General features: G+C 38.9%; 2 protein-coding genes across 6 annotated transcripts in view; one reads left to right on the top strand and one right to left on the bottom strand.

Moving 5' to 3' along the window:
• The window catches only part of LRTM1 (leucine rich repeat transmembrane protein 1), a 115,766-nt gene that overhangs the window by 19,718 nt on the left and 69,984 nt on the right, over positions 1-26,064 (top strand). The window contains exon 5 of one of the 2 annotated variants that reach the window (XR_015701499.1): positions 11,638-11,704. The exons of the other annotated variant lie outside the window; for it this stretch is intronic. The gene's annotated coding sequence lies outside the window, so the exon portion shown is untranslated. Of the gene's footprint in view, positions 1-11,637; positions 11,705-26,064 lie in introns of those variants that run through there. 2 annotated transcript variants of the gene reach the window in all.
• Positions 19,366-26,064, bottom strand: part of CACNA2D3 (calcium voltage-gated channel auxiliary subunit alpha2delta 3) — a 458,323-nt gene continuing 451,624 nt past the window's right edge. For all 4 annotated transcript variants that reach the window (XM_087744701.1, XM_087744703.1, XM_087744702.1 and 1 more), the window contains 3 exons: positions 21,507-21,619; positions 20,634-20,716; positions 19,366-19,772 (listed from right to left, as the gene is read on the bottom strand). In XM_087744701.1, the coding sequence (XP_087600827.1) occupies positions 19,680-19,772; positions 20,634-20,716; positions 21,507-21,619 (289 nt within the window). In that variant the 3' untranslated portion in view covers positions 19,366-19,679. The remainder of the gene's footprint in view (positions 19,773-20,633; positions 20,717-21,506; positions 21,620-26,064) is intronic.

The following is a 26,064-nucleotide window of genomic DNA, read 5'->3' as shown; positions in this document are numbered from 1 at the left end:
TAACTCGTTTAAATCAAAGGGTTTTTACTACTTCTCATGTTTGATTCGGCAGTGCTGAAGTTAATGGAACTCTGTCCTTGGGTTTCATGTAAGCTGATTCAATGGTTACCATTAAAAATGTCAATGAAAACCCACAGATACTTCATAAGTAGTAATGGGGATTTGAGACCTCTGTCCTAAGTCATATATAAAATAGTATCTGAAATTCAGAGATAGCATTGTTTAACTGTTGGGAAAAGATGTACATTTTTTTTTCTAATGCAAGTCACTGTGTAGGACATCCAAAAAGTTGTCGTCTTCTTATCCATATTTATGAAGGAAATTCTCCATTTTAAAGTTGCTGGTAGAATCCAACCATTGGAGCTAATTTTAATTTCAGAATGGATTAGGCCTGAAAACTCAGCTGGGCTATACCAAGAGAACAGACTTCCTTGTATTTCCCCCACCCCCCCCCCCCAATTTTGGACATATTGAACATAAAGCAAGACAGGCAGACAGTCATATTTACTTCTAGTAGAGACATTGCCAAGTTTATAGAAACAACCTTTATCAAAAGTTTTTTTGTCTGTTACATTTCTCTTCCAGATACATTTTGAATTTTCATTTCTTTTCATATTCCCTTAGATACTTTGTTGATTTTTCTGTCTTGGCAACATAGTCTATCATTATATCTTGTTTTAAAATGTGTTGAGTGATTAGAGAGGAGTCAGCGCAAAAATAGCAACAGCCGTGACTGCCTGTGCCTGACCGAAAATACCCAACTCTGCGCGCTTTCAGACACATCGAGCGGGTGAGGCCACCCTATGGCAATGTCCTTTCAGAATTAGCTCACCAAAAAGCTGTATAACAATGATAACGGAGCATTAGCCAAATCAGGTTTTCTGTCTCTCCTTATTCATTTTTCTTGGGACAAAAATGTCTATTTGCTCACCCTGGGTAAACTACAGGTGACAAGTTCAGGTCTTTCTTCTGTTCTCTTCCTCTAAGCCTCTATTCCCAATTAAAAAATAAATAAAATAAAAAAGCTCTGGTAGCTAACTTTGTCTGTATCATATATATTTCCTTGTAGCATATGTATCCGCTACCTTTCTTCTGGTTTTGGTTTTGTCTTCAGAGCAGAGATGATGCATTTCAGTTTTTCGCAGAGTGACCGTAAGAGTGAGACTTACTCTCACTCGTAAACCCTCATCATAATAATTAATAAACAGCTAGCAATCTGCACTCCAGTGATGCTTTCACAGTTTGAATTGGTTGAAGGCCTTTCCCTTAAAAAAAAATTAAAAATTACAATTGGGCTTTTCCCACCGAAGCCATTGTGAGGTAGAGGGGGCATTTACCTCACATGTGCATAAGCTCTCAGTCATGACTTCGTTCCCACCCTCATGCCCCCTGGCTACTACCTTTTCTGCCTTTAAATGTATTTGCTGATTAAGTTTGTTTTATTCATCATTTTGTGTCCCTTTCTCATAATGGAATTCCTGTCATGGTCTTTCTATAGATTTCCAGGATAAAAGCAAACCAACTACCATATTTTCTTGTGGACGAAGCTTTGTGTCTTGGCCAAAAGCCATTTATAGAAGGAATATATCAGTTGGAGGCCTTCCTCTCCAGTCTAAATGAGAAATTGCTCCTTGTGTTGTCTTTCATCTTTTAAATATGTTCCGATCTGATCTGAGCAGCTGTCTATGTTAGATTTATTTCTCTGCTTGTTCACTGATGTTCTCATCTTGCTAATCAGTCTTCCTTTGTACATCTTGAGCATTATCTTCTTAATCAAGTTTATTTTCAGACCCCATTTCTTAGCTTTCATGGTCCAGTTCCTCCATTAATTCTTGTAGATTCAGTTTTTAGACCAGCATGATATCTGACAATCTGATTTACTTAATTTTTTTTTTTTTTATGCTGGGTGTTCATTTCTCTCATTCTAGACATTCCTTTTACAAAATTGCTATAGAATATCTGCAAACAGCTTTAAAACAGTTAATATCACATCGTTTTATTTCTCTCTCTCTCTCTCTCCCCCCCCCCCCCTATAAATACACACACAGGCGCATATATAAAAAAATCCTACAGAATTTAAACACATGGTGGATGTTTCACATTACTGTGTGCTTCCTGGAGACACAAAACGGTGTAATGTTTTTATGTGCTTAAGCTTTTCAAAGCTCTGACTTTTGAGTTTTTCTCCAGCCGAACGGCTATGTTCATGCAGTTCATGAATGCCATACCAAATAATAGTTGGGTCTATACTTGTTCTCCAGTAACTCATTAATCATTTGAGTATTATCCATTATAAAGCACCCAGAACAAAAGCCCAACTGTTTTCATTGTTTAGCCCGTCACTACAGTGGGGCAATTCCTGCAGGAAGCATCCTTACACATTTCAGTTCCGAAAGGACCCAGCCCCATCAAGCTTAGCGGCTTCTGGTCTGAGGCATCACTGAACCGGTTTGGAGTCCACAACAACTTCCAGCATTAGGGTTTCTTTTTGCTACCTGATTCATTGCTGGTTTTGCTTCATCTTTGGGATTACAGAAAATGCCTGTAAGGATGACACAAGGAAAGTCACTAAGACACCAATGGGACTTCCCAGAGCAGCAGGCAACCACTTCATTCACTCAACGGCAGGGTGGAGGGAGGCCCATTCCTCCTTGTGTCTCAGGCAATGCTGAAAGGACTTCAACCAAAGAATCAAGATGTTGGCTTGTCTTGCTTCATCCTCCTTCCAGCATCATTTTTCCCAGGAGAAGTACTCTTCCTCTTGTCTACCTGCTCTCTTTCAGGCAAAATTTCAGGAGGATTTTAGGTAGGGGAGAGGATGGGAAAGCGCCAGAGCAGCTCACTGCCCTCCCCTCTGCCTCAGCTCCACACCCAGGTTACCTCTTCTTGCAGCACGATCAAAGATTTTCCTACTAAGGGGATGAAGGTAGTAGCATGGTAAGCTTGCACCTTCTTCCTACAGTGCTGAATCCTTGTTGCCAAAATTTCCAGTTTCTGAGGACAGGGTTTACCTACTGAGCAGCTCTGTTGCAGTGTTATGTGATAGTACAGGCTCACTGAGCAATTCCTCCTAGGCCACCATTTACTGCTTTCTCCGTACTTCTGTCTTCATTCAGGCACTCTGCCTCTTTCCCCAGATGCTTTAATTCAATGGAAATTGTGAGGGAAATTTGTCTCCATGCCCAGGACCCACAAAGGTCCCATAAACCATTTCAATTTTATTACCTGATCCTGATTATTGAGTGTTTTGCCACTTACCTATAGTTTGCCAGGGTTTTGGTCCAAACGCAAAGCTTAAATAGCGCATCAGGCCTTGGAATGGAAATGAGCTTCTCCCCTTCTTTACTGAAAGGAAAGTCCTGACTGCTGCCACTAATGCCTGTCGCTCCCCTGACATAAATGTGCACTTCATCAAAAATTCTCGTCTTCTAGCAAAGAGCATGCAAGTCACTGCTTTTATAAGAGTACCGAACTACATGGTGCTGTAACAGAGACCTCCGAAGTATCTTAAAAAAAGAGGGGGGGAAAAAAAAAGTCAACAGGCTTTGTAAAACCCAAGTGGCAGCTACAAGCCAAACGCAGTGGGTGGCTTTCACCTATCCTGCTCTAATGCCACAACAGGATTTATGGCAGATTCCCTCAACAGCTGCAGCTGAAGGTGCTGTTCTTTGCCTTCACAGTCTGGGAGCTGCGTGCTTTGACATTACCAGCCTGCCTTTTCCTTTGATCTGCGACTGAAGATCAAAGAGGGGACACAAATCACGGGGATGGCTGTCTGAGCAGATTAGCTGAAAGCACACCCAGCACCAGCACTCTGTTCCTTACCTGAACCAACCGTGCGATGGCCACAGCCTGGGCCGGGCCCAAAGCCTGGTCCATGCCCACTTGCTTCCCTTACAGGGAAAGGAGAGTGTAAGAGAGATTGATTTGAACAGGGACTTTGTTTGCCTCCATTGAACAGCATGGGGCAAACAGATGTTAATGCTGAAGCTCTATTGTATTTTATTGTGGGCTTGCCTTGATAGCGTTCAATTGCACACATGTGAAAAATAAATAAAACCACATAAGCGCATGTCTGTTACAGCTCAGGCCAGTTAGTGTCAAGTCCCTTGTTTATTTTTTTTAATTGAAGATGCTTAGGCATTTAATAGTTTGAGACAGAAAGAGGTCCCTCTGTTGGCTTGTGTTCAGACTCATTTGTATTCAAATCCACATTTTGGAACAAAGAATCCAAAATGAGCACATATTGAAGTCAAACGATGCATCAGTCACCGAGCACGGCTCTGGAACATATTGTGCATATAATCTCACAGAACAGGGTTTGTGAAGCGCTGTGCTTCAAGGGGGTAAAGTCCCTTGCTAAGTTAGGCTCTGCTCCAGCAGGCATTTATGCACATGCTTAATTTTTAGCAAAAAAGCTGTTCTATCAAAGCTGATGGAGCTGTGCATGAATCTGAACAAACCTTCTCGTTCAGTGCGTGTTGGATCAGGGCCACGGACTGTTATACTGCAATATGAAAAGGAAAACTGATTGAACAGAGACAGCATTTTCTTTTAGGAAAGTGTCTCATTCTTCATCTGCTTTTCCCAAAGTTAACTATCAGACAGATCTGAATTATATTTCCGTATTCAAACATGCTGCTATTTATATACACTCAAAATTTTATGTAGTTTTACAGCTCTCAGGTTAAAAAAAAAAGAACAGGTAGTCAACAAAAAGATAACATTTGCCATTCTAATAAAGATTTTGACATTAAATTCAAAATCACACACTTTTAGTGGAACAGAAGCTGTTCATTTTGTTTCATAATGTCAGTTCAAAGTGAACATTTTTGGATTTTGCTTTATTTTTTAAGAAAAAAATGTTGTGTTTTTTCCCTCAAGGAAAAAATATTTTATATGGAAAGAAAAAGGTTACAACAAAACCATAGTAGAACTTTTTTGTCCAAAAATGTTGACCACAACTTAATACAACTTAACAGCTACCCGTATTGTTGTACAACTGCCACTGCTTAGTTCGGTGGCACGCAGTCTTTCCTCAAAACCTATTGTGTCTTTTATCTGTAATGTGCATAAGTGATTTTTTAAGAAGTAATGCCTTGTGACAACTGCCAAAATACAAGCATATTTAATAGGCCGTGACATTTAAAAAAGACTACAACCGTTTCTTAGAGAGGTACTGTAATTGTTCTTCAGAATTAAACAGGAAATAAAAAACCAAAGTGTACGGTGTAGTATACATAATTGGCCAATCATCAAAATGACCAAATAAGTTCAGGACTCAGCCTGTGTGTTAAACACAGCTAAGGAAGTGGCATAAATTAACTAAGCTTCTGTATTTTATTTTCATTTCAAACCATATTACTAGAGCTGTAAGAGCTTGGGAAAAAAACAGCCTGGCAGACCACACTCCTCTACGAAGTTCTTCAAGCTGCAGAGCCTCGGGAGAACTTAAAAGCCACTCACTATTGCTTTTACATATGCCTCCAACTTTGGTTCAAGAAGTCCTGCCTCTCTGTGCCAAAAAACTTAAGCAAGCATTTTTAAACGAACAGTTTAAAACATAATAATTGGAAGTTATAGAGTGTACATCTCATCCCAAAGGATCCTGAAGCACTTCACAAAGCTATCAGACTAACTCCACGGTTCTCTCACATCAGCCAAATTTCTCCTACCTTCAGCTGCAGATTTCCCTGTGCAAAGGCAGTTAGAATTAGGCCCCACAATCAAGTGAGGAAAGATGGAAGTATGAGAAAGTCACCGGACTTGTAGCTGGAGAATGAAAGGAGGTGCCTTGCTCCCTGCAGGACACCACGGTGTACCACACACAATCCTGACAGCAGTGGAAACTCTCTCATTGTAGAAGCGATATGCAGGTACTGAGCAGCAGCTACCAGACCGTTCTCATTTCAAGCGTTAGTGAGAAAAGCAATAGAGAGTTGAATTAAAGCGTTAGCATCCATCTCTCTAATTCATCAACTGTGCGCGTCTCCTCTCTGAATCGGCAGAAGATGTGTGCTCGATTTATCAGCTCTAGATTTTATCTACAAATGTTGCTACAGTTTTTATCCGATTTCCACAATTCATTACTTACTCTCTGCAGCACTAGCTGAAATGTGATTAGAAGTCCTGCCCTTCTGAACGTGTTCAACAACTTAGAGGATTCACTTTTTTTCTTTGTCTCTTTTGGAAAGCTGCAAAGCTCTATTGATATTTTATGCTATTTTCAGTGGCCAAAATCTAATATTAGAAAATCAGGGTTAGAGTTCCAAAAACATACAAGTCCTCTGGCAATTTTTCCATGCTTAGTACAATGCTTGTTCCTGAACACAGACTGATTTGGTACTATGAAAAAAATCAAAGGGTGTTTCCCATAACAGCTAGCTCTCTTAAGTGTATATAATTTCTACATACAGTTTGTTAAACTATTGTACTTACAACTAAAATATAACCAATTCTGATGTCAGAGGCTATCAGTGCATCTGACAGTATATGTTTAAATATTTATAGAAATTGTCACAAAGAATGAGCACTTACCCAAAATCTTTCTGTACCTTTTAAACTACCCAGACAAGATTTAAATATTCACGTCCTTCCTTAGCAACCACCGGGATTAAGCCTGTGCAAAACTCCCCCACCTTCTATCCCTTACAGAGCTCCAATTTCCATCACAACACATAAGCTCCAAAATCCGTAGAGAAGGATGTATTTGCAAAACGCCCTGAAGATCAGTTAGCACACTGAGGCTTTTCCAGTGAGGGATGACATTAACAAAGGATTTATAGACACCTGCCGCCTCTCTTCAGAGTGAAAGGGGATGCCTTTGCTCATTTTAACTACAAAAGTATGGCGCTGCAAAGTCATTCTCTCGTATAGGATAGTCCAAAGCTGTTTGGTGCTTTCTAAATCAAAATCAGTGTCTTAAATTCAGTCTGGGAACTAATACCTGTAGCTGACAAAGCAGCAGGACCTTGTGCTGTTACAACGTCATCTATTAAGTAGGCAACATCCTTCTTTATCAGTCTGCTCTCCTGGAGTTATGGTCTAATCAAAGGTGCACTGCAGCAGCCTCATCTGGAAGCGGCAAAAGCTCCTGGGCCACACCAGAAAGAAACAGTTAAGCTCTTTGCCAGTCATAAATCTGGCCCAAAGAAGAATCCTGACCAAGCAGCCTTAAAAAAGGTGGGAAACATCAGACTGGCCACATTATCTTTTCCCCCCCCCCCCCCCCCCCCCCCCCCATTCTACACCTATACTTTCAGTTATATTTGGACCAGGTTTCAGCCCGTAAAGGTCCCCCTCTGACCTCAGACTTACCCCACACTGAACCAGGCATGAAACGCTGCTGGCTGAATTGGACACGGTGTTGTTCTAAAGCTGGGTGGCATTAGCCAACTGAAAACCTTTCAGACTATACCTCCTAATTAAGGGCTTCTCTACACTGGGAAATTTACCAGCATAGCTACAGTGGCTTAATTATAACTGTTATAATTGGGATATAAATATAACTCTCTCTTTGGACATTCTTATAAGGACTATGAGTGCTTATCTCTGGTTTAGCTTATGTCACTTTGAAAGCTGTTTAAGGAGAAAAAGATATCTTTATTCCATACTAAATATATCCAAAGGAGGAGTTATACTAGCCAGACTGGTGTAATTACAACTGGTATAATTATACCAGTATAACCAAGCCAACAAATGTTCCGCTGCAGACAGACCTTCCTAGCAGACTTGAGTATGTGTTAAGAGGATGAGGAAGCCGAAGGAAGCCCACCTGGCAGTCTCCTGGGGAAGAAAGTGCCCTTCAGCACTTACTGAGACTGTGCAGCAGGGGATGAAGACTGACAAAGGAGATGATACTTAAAATTACAGTGGGTGACAGAGGTAGCACCAGCTACAAACACTCTGACTTGGCAATTATACTTGTGCAATCAGAATTCATCAAGAACTCTGCTCAATTCTTAGTGAAACAGTAGCACTTGTAATAGCTGACCAGCACTGGCTGAGAGACCCCCATGCAAAAATGTAAGCTGATACGGTGTACTTAGGAAGCGGCTCTAATATTCTACTTCCTCTAATTAGGAAGCCTCTACAGTGTGAACTGGGCATCTCTATTATTTGTTTCTTTCACTAATAAGTTCCTGACATGTCAGATTCTTATGTACAGACATGGCCCTCCATACGCAATTAATGTTGCTCTTCATACTGCCCGAGGAGCACAGAAACTGGAATCTTTGTGTTCATGGAATATTGAAAAACTTATGAGAATATTGATTCAAATTTTTAAAGAAACATGTTTAAACTAACATTTCACTTGGTATTACCCATTATTTTTCTCAACAGAAAATGCTTTTCTCAACAGAAGAAGAATTCTTTTTCTCAACAGAAAAATAATCAGAAATAATTGCAGTAATAGTTCTAAGTGAATTCTGAAGAATACCCGTTTGTCTTTATAACAAACTGATAAACACTAGCAATATGCAATACCTTGTAAGCCTTTCACAAGAAAGAAAAAAAAATTAGGATATCATTTGCTGTCAATTCATTAGACAGCTTTAGCTCTTTGAATGTTTCTCTTCATCCCATTGGACCAAGTAAATCTCACCTGGTAGAGAGCTGTCTTCTACGACAGAAAATTAGCCAGACTATGTGTTCTCAGCAGTAGGCTTTCTGAATCACTTTAACAGCTCTGTTCAAAAGCCATTTGCTTATATTTGCATGATCTCAGTTGCTTTTGATTGCTAGAATTTAAGAACTCCAACTTAAAGCAAATGAATTTCAACCAGGCAGAAACCAGTTCCACCTGGAACAGGGATACAGAGCCTATGGTATGGGTGAAGATAGAATGACATATTGCTAACTTTGGAAATCCAGGAAATCATCTCCTGAAAACTCAGGAAGATTTACGCCTTTCTAATCCAATCATAATTCACTTCCACAAAACATGGAATGAAATCCACAGAGAATCATCCAAGGAAATTCTTTGAGCAGACATATGGAGAAATTCCTCAGTAAAGGTAAAAGGTCATATATTAACCTGAGACAACTGAATAAAAAAAGAGTATAGTCATGGTCTCCAGTCCTTATAAGAACGGTCATTTTCTGAGAACTGTATAGGTGAAAGAAAAGGGGGGAAACATAGCAGCACCACAGATACAAATGGCATTTCTTCTTGCAATTGTGTTAACCAATAGCTTAAATTCACTGCAGTTGAAGGAGTTGGCGCAGGAGTGAGCTCAAACCAGCAGATCTTAAGAACAGCCAGGAGGCTAACACATGATTTAAAACTCTGCTAAGAAAAACAAACTCTAAGTTGCAGAAGCCCAGAAACAGTGAGGTTCCGGTCACCAGTGGCCACCTCAAACACCCACTGCTTGCAGTGGAATACAGAATCAGGCCCAGATGTACTTTTTTCCCCGGCTGAAATTGCTTTAAGTAGGTGTCATTGGTCCTTTCCTATACAGCTTCCAGCAAACTCACTGGAAACAGAAGGAAAAATAGCATTTTTTACAGTCAAGCCTCAAGATAGATCCAATGTCTTTTCTTTCCCTGAAACTAAAGGAAAGATGAATTGATGGGTAAATCTTAAAGCATTATACTCTATATTGCATTTAAGAATATAATTTTAAAGTGCACCATGCAATTCAATTACCTTTGAATGGTCCTATCAAGCCACTTCAAGCAGGGCACAGGTGCTAAAAAGCACATTATGTGAACGTATGAATAGGAACCAAAGCTAATTCTCTCCAACAAATCCTTGAAGAATATCAAGTGAAAGCAAACAGAACTGAAAAGAATACTGTCACCTGAGGCTTCTCAATAGATGTTCTTTCCTAATTCTCTCCCCCCAGCCCATACATTAGGCACTCCAGAGGCAGTCCATGTAGGGAGGACAGATGGAATGAAGTGCAGGGAGCCTTGTTGCGCAGTGCATGGATAGAGGGAATGCTGCCGCAGTCTTCAAATTCTTCAGGGAGGGAAAGGAGACAAGGATTTACATTCTCTGTTGAAGACTGGACCAGAAGATTGTGAAAGAGTTAGGTTGTCACTTGAGAAGCCAGCTTGAAATATACGTGGCCCATAATATTCCGTGAATTATTGCACTCCAGTGCATAGCTATAGACTAGGTTAAGAGGGTGTAATCAGAACCAGAAAGTAAGGATGTTCTAGGATGACATGTTGCTTATCAATATCTGCATAAGTAAAATAATGCTTTTTACAACATAACTTTTTTCCAGAACTATAATATATACAAATATACATACATATATAGATGCATACACACACATACATCCCCTGTAGTACTGTGAAATAGATCTTTCTGGTTCTAATGGCAGCAGACTATATGTAAAACTCCAAAAAGATTCATTGAGCTCTTTATCTTCTTTGATCTGATGCTAGGATTTGGTGGTTTGTTGGGTGTTTTAGGATTTTTTTCAGAACTCATGGAAAAAAATTAAGTAGGAATAGAAACACAAAATGGAAGAATTTAAAAGGACCTAGAGCCCTATAAGCTATAGCAGAAAAGATCCATCACGATAAAACTATGGAGAAGAAACAGATGTGGAGTGCAGCAGTCTCTAAAGGCTGGAACAAAGAATGATAGGTCAATTTTATATCCATTTGCTTTCTCTTCTTCATGAATGCTGTGATTGTGTTTCTTCAGTGATTATTAAAAAAACGCAAAACCTGATCTACTGATATGTTAAAGCATTGTCTGTTTGATAAGTACCTGTTTTTTCATTTATATGAGATGCAAATCTCTTCCAGAAGACAGTGCAGGTAATAGAAATTCACATTTCTAGAAGTTCAGTACCAAATGGGCCAAGAGGCTTGTTGGGAGTATTTTGCAATGTTACACAGTTACTTAGCTATGTTAAGGCTTTAAGAATAGTTTAATGCTCGCTTCTTCCAGAAAGTAGACTTTTTAGGATATTACACTTCAGGTCTTAGAGGCACCACTTAAGATTTCTCTGTTTGAGAAAAAATGGGACTTCTGATGAGCATGATAAACATGACATACTTTAAGAACTATTTTTCAAATCAGCTTCTTTATAGCACTGATCTCAAGGTAACAGATACTTTAGATGAAGGACTTTATATGCTCCAAGCTAAAGTTCACTACAGATACGGAAAAGATACCTGCACCTATATCCCTGTTATTTCTATTAAAAAAAGGATAAGACTCTAGTAGCATTGGCAACAGATAGGAGATTTTTCACTTGATTTCTTCTTCTGTGTCCGTTTAAATGATCAGCCTGCCTTGTCTCAGGACACTGTAGTTTAATAGGCTGAACAGGAAACTGATAGGTAAAATTCTTTGGAGCCATATCTTTACATCGCTTGCGCGCAACTGACTGAATGACTAGGCTGCTCGATTTTAATTCCTTATTTGATCAATGTAGCATTTCTGGGGCAAAGGATTTACAGCCCAGTCAGGTCAAGCACTAGACTGCTTTTACTTCCTGACTGAATGCAAAATCCCAAGGGATTCACATCCTGAGCTCTCTGCATTTCCATCTCCCCAACTATAAAATGAGGACAATAAGGGAGAAGAATTCAAGAGGAACCCTCTGCTGAACGAAGACCAAACCTAGCTCAGTGGGTAGCTTGTCTTTTTGTTTTTCTGTTTTTCAGAGTTTACTCAGAGCCAGCTTCCCTCCCCTGTTCCCTTGTCTTCAACTGCTTCAGCTTTGAGTCTGTGCTGTCCTTGCTTGTGCTCATTCTTGGATAGCAAATGAAGCTTCTGGTAAGATGCCCTGCTTGTCACAAACACAAGCATGCACCACGTTGCCTTTTCTGCAAGTTGGCACTGAGGCACTGCCTCTAATAATATGTGGTTGTGTTCTTCTGCATAAAAATTGCTTTATACTAAAGCCATGGAAATGCTGTCTAAACAAATTTTCATTTCACTCTCTAACACCTAAAAAAGCTCAATCTTATATGCCCTACCTGTTCATAGGAAGTTTTACCAGTAGGTCTACATGAAAGCAAGAATATTTCCAAGAACGTGACATGGATGTTTCTATTGACTGTTACAACAGGACAGAAGGAAAAACATGTCATTCTTCCCTTTCAAGAGGCCGTAATCTTTCCTTTCTATGCCTGCCATGTTACAAGGGATTTTTCTTCCTGTGTAAGACTGAGGCAAAAGCTGGGCAGGCAGGGAAAGCAGTGTAAAGCACAGAGGGTTTTTTCCTGTTCATTTTGCTCATAGAGTATTTCATTTTTTTGCATTAGGGTATCCTCCACTAATCTTAAATCTGTCAGATGCTAATGAAGATAGGGTTGCTGTATTTGGAAAGGAATGGGCAGGACAAATTTCCAGGTTTTCTGCCATGAATATCAGAAGGATAAAGCTGCCTTCTCTCAAGTGAAACAGTTAAGAAATTCATGGTTTATCCTAATCTGAAACAGCATTGCCTAGAGGTCCCAAATGCAGAGCTGAAAATATACAACAATCTTCAGTGCATTAGGAGTTGTAGATCATTGACATGCTTGGCAAGGCAGTTTAAGATCATTGTTTACTGTTAAGAAGTTCTCAAGTGTTTATTGAAAAATATGTTAAATGTGAAACTTCTACGTATCTTCTGTTGGAAAAAATCTTTCAAGATAGACAGATGCAAATATGTAATGACTGCCATATGTCAAAAGGATTTCATGGTTAAAAAATGGACTTAAACAATGCCTCTCTAAGTTCTCATAAACCCAAGTTTTAAAATTTTTTTCTTTTAAATAAAATCTGCAGGTTTTCTGCCAAGAAAAGTTTTATCAGTGGAAAATAACAATTCTTGACCTTCCTATACCTCACAGAACATTTATCTTCCTACAGAGATCTCTGCTTATGTCATTACTAGTGGACCTAAAGGATATTAAGTAGATATCCCTTATTGAGTCCATACTTGAATGAATTTAAGTGTATCACATTAACTTCAGGTTTTAAGCTGAATTCAAAATACTCATTGTTCACCGTTTCTCCAGAGAACAGATTTCCTGGGAGTTCTTGAAATTATCTGGGTTTGGACTTTGAAAGACTGAAGAAGAAAAAGCAGGCAGAATGTCTGCTTTAAAATAAAATGCCTTTCTGAAACCCACAAAGATCTGATGATGGGAAATCACAAGTCTCCATTAGAGTCTTTATCAGTAGGTTTTGTATCCTGCTTTTTAAAGTCTGTTAGAGATAATGAAATTGCAAATTAATTGTGGCTCTGTTTTGTTTTTGATGCTTAGAAACTAGCAATGTAAGTAGATTCTTTTTTTCCCTAAATATTTCACTCAAATCTGTAGACATGAAACAGATGTACCTAAACAGCTTCATTAACTATAACGGATAATAAAATATTGACAGGAACTTGGGATTCTATCTTAACTATTGCACATATCACAGCAATGTCTCAGAGGCAGTATTAGAAGATCCAGGAATGCAGCTGGCTGCTTACAAATTAATTCTATCCATTTTTTTCCCCACAAACAACATGGGCAAATGAAAGACAATCTTTCATTTTCCAGCTAAACCTAACCGACCAGTGCCAAAACACTTACAAAGAAATGAAACAAAACAATTCTTTATTTCCTGTCTCAGGAGCCATCTGCACATTTGCATGTCTGCCAAAAGCATTCTCGATTAGTTCAGCTATCCCAACTAGTCCCAACTAGCTTTCCCTATTAAACGTTTCGCACTCTTCCTAAGACATTTAAATAGCTGATTCAAAACAGTTCTTGCTAGGAACTGAAATCTGATCTTCCCTTTCTCCTGGAAGTTAAATACCCAGCGTGTTAAAGCTGCAAACTAAATCCTAACATAGTCAAACAAACCCAGCATTAACCACTTGAACTTCTGATGTTAAGGTTCAAATTTGACTTGGAATTGTCAAGTGTAACCTTTTCTTACAAGGCTGCTTTAAACACATATAAGTGCACTTCAAGACCACATGCATCTGGAACAAAAAAGCCAGCTTTCGAGTTTGATCTTACAGAGGCCCTACTAGCTGTCAACTCCTTATAACCTTTTGATAAAGGAATTCGAGCAAGAGATAACCAAACTCTGCACTACTTGAATGAACTAGAGCTCAACTCTTCAACAAGCATCTTGGATCCTGCAGCACTCCGACATGACAAACTGGAAATTCAGCCTCAATTCCATTTACCATAAAGATAACAAAGGACTGTCAATTAATAATGAAAGTATCACAGGGAATACAATAGCTTTTGTGCCACTTATCTTGATACTGCATTGATTTTTTTTCAATACTGTTTTGTCAATTTGGGGTGAATTACCTACAAATCTCTGCATAGACAAGGCACCCCATATGCTGCCAGAAACTGTCAGCAGCAGAGCAGAGAACAACTGTGAGCTTTTGACACCTGGTCAGGTGTTAAGAGGGTGGCTTGACATAAACACAATTACCTGGTTATTTCTGCCACAATGATGAGCAATCAAATCTGTTAAAACTGTTGAAATGGAAATTGTCTTCTTAATGTTTCAGCATCTCATCACTTGGATGGCTGGATCGATTCACAGCCCTACTGGCTACTCTTAAGTAAGGCCACCTTCAGACTTAGGAGAAAATCATAAAAAAATTTAGTTACCACCCTTTAATTATTTTTTTCTGTTTAATTAAGGGTGCCTTTTTTAAAATTACAGAACTAAAGGAAGCCTCAGTAATTAGATATTTAACATATCCGTACATGGGAATGCAATGCTTCAGTTTCAATTAGATCTAATTCTGCAAGCAAAGTTTCATGTTCTTAAAATAGATCATTATGCAGTCATCTTGCATTTAACAAATGTAAGGTATAATTTTTGCTTTTAAATGTATGGCATACATTTTGTTAATATTAGTTACTGAAGGGTAACGTAGCTTTGTTTTACCATCTTTAACCTGGCTCTAACTCAACTGTAACACAAAAGTGTCTCTTGTTCCAACTCTAATCCAATGAAAGTCAATGGGTTCTTCCTAGATTAACAACGTGCTTTGAAATTCTTCAAAGTATCTGCTAGGCAGAACTGTGGACTTTTATAACAATGTGTACTGGAATTGCAAACAATAAAATAACATTCGCTTAGTTGACCACAGTTACTATGGGAAGAAGAAGGCACAAAAGTCTGAAAGAGCTGGAACTATATCCTTCCACTCAGAGCATCACAAGAGTACACTATGACTTGGTATATCCAAGTTATAACATCCAGCTCCAAAAGTTTTCTTGGGAAGAAACATAGGACTGACTCTTGCAGATGAGGTAAATACTCCCAAGGAGCTATAGCAACAATATTATTATATTGGAAGAAATCAGATCTGAGCCTAATGGCCAAAGGCTAAAGACTAGAGAGAAAAAAATTGCCTTCAGACTGGATTGCGATAAACTCCAGTGAGATCTTCTGAAGATGCTGTATACGGGAACCATCTCTCTCTGAGCAGATACATGGGAGCTGGACCTGCCAGAGAGAGTATGTTGTTGTAAAAGGATAAATAGCAAGTCAGCTAAATACATACTTGAAACCTGCAGAACCATGGGGAAGAACTTGGACAAGAAGAAAAAACCATACTAATCAAAGTATCTTGGACAGCTCAGGAAAACTAATAATCAAGGAGGAAAATGAAATAAACTTAGTATTTTCCACAGTTGCAAGATTTTGATGTACTCTTCTGCAGAAAACTTTCCAACTGTGAATGCCTATTTACATTAAAGTTGCATAAGCCGGAACTTCTGAGGCACAGAAAGTCCCAAGATGTAAAAGTCCTTGGAGGCCATAAAGGGCTGAGGACACAAATGGAAATAACTGGCGTCTTCTAGCCGCAAACCTTCTGAGCCAAACTTCTATCTTGCCTTCTGAACCCAAGGGCTGAACAGGCCAGTGCCTTGTTCTGGGGCTCTTGCTATCAGAAGAATACTGAAACAGTCTCCTGGAGCCATTTAGGCAATGAACAATCACTGCTGCTTTTAATATCTTCTTGCTCTAGGCAACCACCTGTTTCGCCTAGCATATATATTGCAGAATTGGCCCTGGCAGCAAAATGCAGTGGGTCAGGCGGTCTCAGTGTCAGAAAAACAACGAGAGGAGATAGCACAGCTGCAGAAACCTGCCTGAGGCTCTCTGGCTTACAGGATTTTAAAGGAGTGTTTGCAGCACTGACAGTTACGGGCAGACACTTTTCCCACACAAAGCCATTAGAAAATGGTGTGTCCATGGCCGGTCCTGAGCCCCCAAACAGCTTTTGCTGTATCAATTTAAAGGAAGACGAGGCAGCTGGGGCTAATAAGTTGAAAATCAATGCCATTAACAAAGAGAGTAAAAAAGAAAAAAAAAAATCCAAGCCCTGCAGAAGCTGTAACTTTCAGCTATGCCTCTTGCTGTGCAGAAACAGGTTGTACAGTTGTCCTGGTTCTCCTTGGATTTGACCTCAGATTTAGGGAGATAAAATATATAGATGATGTCTGAATTTCCCGTTTAAATATACATACGTATTCTGCATATGTATACATCTGCGTTTTTCTGTTGACTACACTGGGCTTTGGATCAGACCTTGCATGATATTTTCAGGATTTGAGAGGAGTAGCACCAATCATTAGTGAGGTTATGAAATTCAATTACACCTTCTATGACCTGCCACAGGTTCCGGTATGCCAGCACAGACCCACTTCACGGTATCTTCACACCTTCTCACTGTTTCTGAGCTAATGATGACATCCAGACTGGCAAACTTAACAACAGTCAGGAACATTGCTATGCATTAGAATGAGATCAGCTTTTCTGTAAAACTGTTTCGAACAGCCCTTGGCATGCTTCCAGCCTGCGTCAGCTAGCTCTGTCCCATAAAACTCATAATTATCGTTTCTGTTTGGACACAGGCCGTTTGTATTGCAGCTACTCCGTTTTGGAGACCAAGAGATCTTACTGGCATATACACACGCCACTCTGAGCCAGCTGACCGCCGTGCCAAGAAATGTTTCCAGACACACTCACTCTACCAGTATAGCTGCAGCCAATTAGTTCAAATAAATAGAGATCTCACAGCATTATCACTGGCCTACTGTTGATCTGTTTCATGCACTCATGACTGACGTCTGAAATTCAGAAAAAGCAACATGAACGTCAACGACTGAACGTACTCCACTGAATATGAGGACCTGCCTAGAAAGATCCACAAATGTGAACCCAAGGCAACATCTCCATTTCTCCTAAACTACTGGCTTTATCAACCTGAATTCACACGGCATCAGAAAGTTGTAAAGGAATAAATACAAAATTAAAAAGACATCTTCATTAGCAAAGAAATGGCAACTCATAAAACTCATACACTTAGCAACTTATTTGGATTATACTGTTTTACATAGTAACTTGTTTGTGTACACCAATACATTCAGCTTTATAATTTTGTCTTAATGTGTGAAAATGAACGGTCACATTTCTCTAAGCAATATTGATTTACATAGCCATATTTTAATCTCTTTCACAATATTAATTTAGACTGTCATATTTTAATCTCTCTTGTTACTCCCTGGCTCCTTTCTAATTACAAAACTGTCCCCCTCTTTCCAAATCTAACAATGAATCGTTATTAGGCATTTTCATCTTGGTTCAGTAGAAATAAATTTTCTTCTTTGATGTATTTCTTTGTAAGAGCAATAATGATTTATACATCAGACAGGACAGGCATTTGTATGCAGAGCTTTTCAGTGGCTCTAATGACAAAGATTTTTCTTTTCACTTTCTACTAACACGGAGGAATCACCTGGACTGTGTTGGTTTCTAAATATTTCCCATTTAAGTTGCATTGAGAAAGAACAAGCATCAGACATAGAAAAGCATTATGAGGCTATAGCGTTGTGCGTTCTGGAAACTCATAAGGAAAATCAGAAACTAAAATACTTTATAAATAAAGTATTGAGATTAATTTTGGAAAGAATGGTGGAGGGTAAGGGGGAATGGTGCTCCGAGAAAAACCAAGCGAAGAACTGCAGGATATCTGTGTCAGTCCAAGTGTAGAAAATGCCTTGAATTCCCAATTAGCTTAGCAAACAGAGCATGTTGCTAGGACAACAGATTGACTGAAAGTCAGCTGGAAAATTATTCCCATAGTGAGTGATTTTGAGACCAACAAGGAAGAACAGAGAAGTCTGCAGGAAAACACTCCTAACCAAAAAAGGTGAGGAAAAGAAAATTGTGAGTCCAGACAAAGATCTGTATGGTTTCAGAACCAGAGGAAATACTAGTGCATTTGAACCCGTTAAAGCATTGAAGCGGAAATTTTATTTTACTAGTTCTTCCTCTTAGAAGCTGGATAGTATTCCTTAAAACAAAGGCCCTCTCAGTGGCTTAGCTCCCTGTTCTCACCAAGGATACACAGCAAATCTGCTTAGCATTTATCGAATGCTAAAAGCATACTTACTCCCAATCAGGAACGTGCAGTCTTCAAGCACCAGACTGAAGAACAGTGGCATTTTATTTTGCATCTGATGTATTATATTGTTAGAAGGTCACATTATTCTCTTGATAGCATTCTACTTCATGTAGAACTCCAAAGATAAACGGAGAGATTAATACACTTCAAAGACCAAGATCTTCAGCAAACATATCCACAACAGGGACATTACTACCAATTATAAGAGGAGTATACTCGCTATACTAGGGGTAGGATAAATATCCCTCTTTATATAGGGTTTTAAAAGGCTCAGGAATCTTATTTTATGTTCTTGTTTCCCTTACAAAGAAGAATGTAAGGCCTAGAATAAAAAAAATATTGGTCTTGATCTTTGCCCACTGAGGGTGAGCCTCAATGAAGTCTCAGCGAAAACCATAATGAGTTCTGCTGACGCAGATGTGCTGTAAGTCAAACTTTCTCTGTTTATGAATTTCCTCATAACAGGCTTCTCCTAGCTGACACGATGTCTATAGGGCAGAACACTAACAGAACAGTATCATCCTTTTATATAGGTTATTTTACATATCTTCCCACAAATTGTAACAGATGAAAAGTATTTAATTTTGCCATCTGCAACCAAATCAACCAATTTGATCTAAAGCTTGCCCAAGTTAGGGAAAAGGCTTTAATCAGGCTTTGACTCACTTTCTAAATGTGGCTGAGATGTTTTATAGCTATTTCCAGAAACCAAACCTTCACTATAAATCAGCACAGCATATTACCTGCTCAGCTTCATTCATGCACATGTGTGTGCACATTCCTTGACTTGTTAATAAAAGCTATTCTGCCTTATTATAAAAGCTAACTTCGCATTTTCATCTCCGAATCTTTTCATAAATAGGCTAAGAGCATAAGAAAACATCTTCCACTTATTTTCTTCTCTTCCCATCGTTAATTAATGGAACAAATATATTATCATACTTAAAATACACTCTGAAACTGTGATTTTAATATACTTTATTGAAAAAGTACAGTTTTAAATTGTTTTCAATGGGACAAAGCAATGGTCATCTCTATCTACCAAGTCCTTTTTTGATGAATCATGACTACCATATGCCAAATTCACATCTGCATGACTTGCAAAGTAAAAAGATAAATCTTTTTTCAATGTATCTTTAAGAATTTATATCACCAACAGTTTAAAATCATGAAATGCTGATGCTCTGACTATATTTCATGTCCTCTATGTTGCACCGTTTCCCAGATCAGAGTTTATCCATGTATTAGCATGCCAATCGAACACATCAGTCAATGTCACCTTGAGAAAATCATCAATAGCAGAGGAAGAAGAACAAGAGGAGGTTTAGCACTAAGGCCTGAGACACCGCCACATTCTCTTGCATTTTCCTAAAGAAAAACAAAGGAAAATAAATACAAGCCATTACACTCAATTATGATATACGATTATTTACTGAACTACATAGGCAGAAGAGGATTGGTGCGAACAACAAAACCCATGAACTAAACACACTCAGGAAGTAATACAGGTACACATTTTCATTTGAACAAGTTTAGATTGTAGACTGAAAGTGAGCATGATCAACAAGCATTACACAATCCCTCCATGCCATATTATAGGTCTCATTCTACACTGCATTACGCCAATGAAGGCATGTTACCCCAGAGTAAAACGGACGTCTATGAACATATGCTGTACAAGCCACTATAATCACATCCCAGTCTCTATCAGATCTCCTTGGCACTATACAAATAAGAGTACTATGCAGAACATGGAGTAGTAAATATGTGTAGTGATCCCTCCCAAGCAATACTATGTGTAAACATAATGACTATACCGTGCCAGCTGAGATACTGAAGGTAGTTACTGAAAAAAAACATTAACAGCACAAAGTTCCCAACCATCTTCTAATGGGGAATCTTGTGGCCAGTGCCTGAGCCAGCGTAAGTTCTCAGATATTCCTGGCTGCCAGTCTGTGCCGACGTCCTACCACGTTCTCTTATAGATACAAAACAGCCTACAAAATCAGCAAGTCAAGACATTGTCTACAGGAGTACTAAAAAGATTTGCAGCACTTACAGTGTCACTCATTTCCCCTACTACTGTGTTCAGAGTGTTCAGAGTATTTCCTAATGTTTCATCTTAGAAGGTAGTTTTTCTGTTTGTTTGGTTTTGTTTTTGTTTTTTTTTTTAAAGAAATAAAACATCTACCAGAGTCTAAAAGAAAGGAAAAGTAGGTTGAAACTTACTTCAGGGTGAAATCCATGACAAGATTCTGGGCGTCTTCTTATCTTCTGAGATTTTAAACGTTCACATTTAAGGGATTCATTATGTACAAGGCAGTTAAGGAGAGATCTTCTGAGCATGGCCTTTTAATGTCCTCAGTTTATGTGAGTGTTTTGAAATGAATATAGTGAAAATCTTTCAGCTCCTTCCTTCCTCTCCATCAGAAACCCAAGGTGATATGTATGGTCAACACAAGAAAAAGAAGGTAATTCTAGTGCTTTCTCCTCAGTGATCCGTAGTTTAGACAGCATCATTTGCACTTACACTGCTAACCTGTCTTTCCATAGTAAGTCTGCAATAAAAGCATACTGCGGGCTACTTCTGATAAATTCCAACTTAGGCGAGAAAACAAATCCTGAACTACAGAACAGCACAAAATAAAAAGTTGGGCAACTAAAATTAAGTGATATATTTACTTTGCTACATTTTTGTATTTTTGGAAAGCAGGATTCTGAAACATTTTCAGTACTCTAGTCCAACCCTAAAATAAGGAGATATCTATATTTTAAGGAGTTTTAGAAGTTCCAATATCAGGAGCTCCATTCTAATAAGGAAATTACATACTTGGCCAAAGATGGCCATGACCTTATGATACTTGAAGACACACATAAGTGTGTTTGCTTAATTTGTATTGGCTGTTCAAAAAAAAAAAGTGAATTCTCTTTGAAAATAAGTAAGAATGCATTCTCAGCTGGCTTAATTTCAAACAGCCCCAGCACTTCAAAATGGGTAATGATGTGTTCTTAAGTCATGGAATGCAAGTTTTACATAATAAGAAATTTTTCAGTATTTGCATCTTGAATCTCTTTCTGACAACTTTGCGAATGAAAGGATATACCTTATTTCTATAGGTGCCATGGTAATTGGTGGGACAGAATCACAGAAGCATTCATTATCTACTACCACCATGAAGAGATTGCTGCTTGGGATTTGTTGGATGACAAAAGACCTGCAAATTAAAAAGAAATCAAATAATGGTGACATTATCTGTATTTCTGAGCAACAGGTTTTGCCAGTTCTTTGAACTTGTCAACACCACCTGTATTAGTCACAAATATCATTGACTTGATATATCATCCTATATCTCCACACCTTGTAGAAGCAGAGGGCCGTGGGCAATGCTTCTCTCAGTTCACAGAATATGGTTGTCCATTTTGAGATGTACACGACGCTGAACGCTACACAGGTGAAGCAGAACAGATAGGCTTATACTGCTGATATGTTAACGCGGAGACTGGGACACAAGTGAATTACCAAAGAGTTTATCAGATTTCTCTTTTTCAGATTTCAATACTGAATCTCTGCTCTGTTATGAATACCTAGCTATGTATTTATGATCTGTTATTTTTAAGTACACATGGAACCAATCTGCAAAAATAATGAAGGTTCTTCTGCAGCCACATAGCGATAACTCACAGTCCCAAACTTTAGCCTCTACAATCATGTTACGGCCTTGATTGACTCTGGGTCTTGCTTGAAGCAACGTGAACTACTGAGAAAGATCTCGGCTTTCATCTGGCCTCTTGCGAGTCATTTTATTACTGAGCCAACAAAACACATATTAAGAAGCCTCAAACTCTTCCTAAGTGAGGAGACCCATTTTAGAATAATGATGACTATATGGTACAAATATGGTGATAACTCACACCACATTCAAATTAAGACAAAGTAGGCCACTCAAAAGGAGAGTGAGAAAGAAAGGTATTGTTTGTAAGAAGGAAAGCACCCGGGGAGACCAGGGAAGGATCCGGCGGGCACTGTTCAACGATCCACATCCTTACAATGAGCTGAACTCTTCAGCACGTACCAAAGAGAACAGGGGGAGGAGCAGAGCCAAATAGGCACTGTTTAGCCTTTTCTTTGAGATTCAGGACACAATACAAAAAGGCTTTAAGGCTCAGACCCAATTCTTGACAAATTTTTAGAACAATCTGTCAGAATTTATATAGCGTATCAACAGAATATCTGCCATATCGAATATCACTGAAATCTGGCAATTCCAGGAATTAGGTGTTTTTCAGTGTGGTATGCTGGTAAATGTACAGAATGTTAAGTGAGGGTTTGAGCACCAAGATGATGTGGAGAGAAACATATTTTTCCTCAGACATCTTTTTTTAAAATACATATTGTCTTACTAAAATAACTCCCTGCTTTTTCCAAAGATCACAGAAGCTGAAATAGCAGAGGGGGCAGGGAATATTCAAACCTAGCTTCAGAAAAAAAATTTGGAAAACTTATTATAAAAATGTTGCCAACGGAAAGATTAAACACTTTTCAGTATTTTTTAAACTTACTGAACCTCCATTAAAATTACACTCAAGAGTGATCTGCAGTATGTTAGCTTTATGTTTATACATGAAATATACATTTATGGCATAATGTAAAAGGCTGAACTTTATAAACGTACCTACCAAACAGCTGGAGCATGTAGCAAGACTGACATCATTGTAATGGAGCATCTGTGGCTTTGTGGATTTGTGTGTGGGAGAAATGGGGCCAATAAAAGGAAAGGAGGGAAAATCTTTAACAGACAATAACACCAAAATTGTACTGCATGAATTTCTCAAAACAGTTATGAATAAATCAAACCCTAAAGGACAGGAAAAAAAATACTAATTTTAATCCCAGAAATTGGCACAATTTGGGTTTTGTGCAGTCTGAAACTTGTATTTATCGCATCTTTAAAACTAGCTCAGAAAAGGACCTGAAGGACATGAAGTGTTGGAACTATGAGCTGGATGCTAAATGATTCATTTCTCTTTTTGATGAGATGGGAGTAATCACTCTTCTGTTGTGCCTACGGTGTGCCTGACACCAAGCCCTCTTGTGATAGCCCCTTTTTGTGGCCCCCGGGGGAATACTGAAGCCTGTGAGAAGGCACCTCCCATACAGCCGGGCTTAAAGGTGCCGTTTCATGAACGGTGGGCACATTTCCCATTTCGTTTCTTCTTTCACCCACTTCTCTGGGGTGGCCTAAGGGCTCCACAGGATAAGCTATTGCTTCCCCAAAGAAGCGGAGGAGGGGGCGGGAAGTAAAAAAAAATTGGGAGCTTTTCCTATCGCTTCACATAGCTGGAATGAAAAAAGAACACTTTCACCTAGACGAAAGTTTCCACTACAGAACTATGATGTTGAGCAAATTACTATATGGCTTCTCTGACAAAATAGTCAAAAACTACAAAGGTTTATAGGAATTGATACAGAAGATTTTGCTAGACTTGGTAATTTGGGGAATGCAGTATGTGCATGGGTTGATGGAAATTATGAATTAAAGGAAGTACAAAGAGCAATATATTAGTTTAAGTAAAAACTACTTTAGGAAGATGATAGATACCAACTAATTATACCGGTTCAGTTTACCAAGCAGTGAATATTCTTAAAAATCTACAGTCTGTTTATCTATTACAGATGTTTGTGAAGTGTCTAACCTTAGGGTGACTGCCACAGAACATGTCACTGTCATCTAAAGAGCCATAAAAAGATGAAACCTTTGGCTCACTGCATCATTCTTTCCCATAGTGCATAATAATATCTTAACTGATATCTTGCTAAGTGGAACAACTAGCTTCTCATCCACCATACAAGAGGTAAATTAAAAAGAAAATGTTATCTTCCCCAAGCAGAAAATGAATGTTTTCCCTTTCACAATTCTCCAACATAATCTTGAAATGAAGTTGTAAAGCCAAGTGCGTCCCCTCACCAGTCATCGACTTGTGAGGTCACAGGCAAAGGATCAACCTCTCAACAACTGGAGACAGAGGACTGAAGACAAGAGTTTGAGCTGAGCAAATAATTAAGGGCAAAAAAATTTTATGTCCAATTTAGCTTTCTTTTCTATTAATAGAATGTGCACAAGCCAATTATACTTATTTCAGCTGCTGTAATTTAAGATCGTTTCGCAGTCGTGAGGTATTCTTGCCCTCGCTAGATCAATGGCAAAGAAGTTTCCGCCAGTCCTAGCCACTGCGGTGGCTCTGCGACTATTCCGACAATTCGCATGGCACTGCCTCCGTGCCCAAGCTGGATAAAGCATACATTCATCCCAGCAGCAGGTCTTCAGTCTGAGTTCAGCTTTCGGTTCCCATGGTGAGACGCACGTGCGGCTGAGATTCATTTTCAGTGAACGTTCATGCCAGTAAGTCTCAGGAACTGAACATTCACAGAAAACGAAAGGTGCATAAACACAGTCAGAATTTCAAATTCTGAAATTCTTTCAAACGCTGAAATATTCCACCAAAATGTTTCATTGCGCACGCGAGATTCAGTTGCAAGGGAGAAAAACCTCTAGCAAAACAGCTTCCAGGACTGCAGTGGGAAATAAAGAAAGTTGCTGACAAAGTAATGAAAACAGTCTTGTCTTTTAAGTGAGCCCCACCGTGCGTCTCTAAGGTTGGTGTTACAATGAGCATTTCTGAACACCTGCTGGCTTAGGCTGTCGTCTGTGTCGCTGGCGATAGGGGAGAAGTGTCAGGGACAGAGCAAGGATTTTTACTGAACTTTATTGCTGGTTTATCTAAAGAAAGTCTATGTTTAATAGCCTATGTTTAATATTCATGGAGAATGTTTCATGTTTAAAGGGAAAGCTCTTTTCGTGTTAAGCAATCTAAGTCTCTTGATTTGAACCCTTTTCCTTTACACCAGTATCACCACCACCATTTGATAGTGACAGCGCAGAAAAAGACTTGCGTATGTCTTCATATATAAAATGGAATAAACTGTTGGGGTTCCTGTTATGTTGAAGCCACACTGAGTCAATAAGAACCTTATTAATAATTTCTCCTCCATCTTTCACCCACTGAGGAACTAGTTTGCTTATTTGATGTGCAGGTTCAGAGGCTTAAAACAGACCCGAACACAAACTGCTTCTTCCCTTTGCGGGGAAGGTGAGGAAGGGAGAAATTCAATACTTGAACGGGGTAGAGCGAGAAGGATGAAGAAAATCTAGTCATGCCAAACTATTTTGTTAATGAAGAAAAAATAAGAACACAGAGTAAATCTGCAAGAAAGTCTGTATTTGGAGTCAGAGCATTACACAACACTTCCCATGTTGCACAGGCTTTCTCTCTTTCTTTCTAACCTATTTCTTTATTGGCCCATGTAAAAACATCTGCAAATTGATTTGGAAAAAAAAACAGCTTCATGTGTTACTTGGAAATAGTGAATATTTGCTCAAAAATGCAAGTATTTATTAATCTGTTCCTTGAAAATTAATTTTTCATTGTGGAATGAAACAGTAAAAGACTTGGAATTCAACTACTGCTGCATTGATAATTATATTTGCTGAAGTTGTGCTTACGAAGGCATGATAAGAAAGCACACTTTTAGCGCGTGTCTGGTGGCTAAATGGCTCTGCCCACAGAGAACCAGTTCTTTCTAATTTCTTAAGATAGCCTA

The sequence above is a fragment of the Nipponia nippon genome, unplaced genomic scaffold (genome assembly GCF_047370975.1).
Source record: "Nipponia nippon isolate SJK-2023a ecotype South Korea unplaced genomic scaffold, ASM4737097v1 scaffold_9, whole genome shotgun sequence".
Lineage (NCBI taxonomy): Eukaryota > Metazoa > Chordata > Aves > Pelecaniformes > Threskiornithidae > Nipponia > Nipponia nippon.
This window is presented reverse-complemented; position numbering and strand designations above follow the sequence as displayed.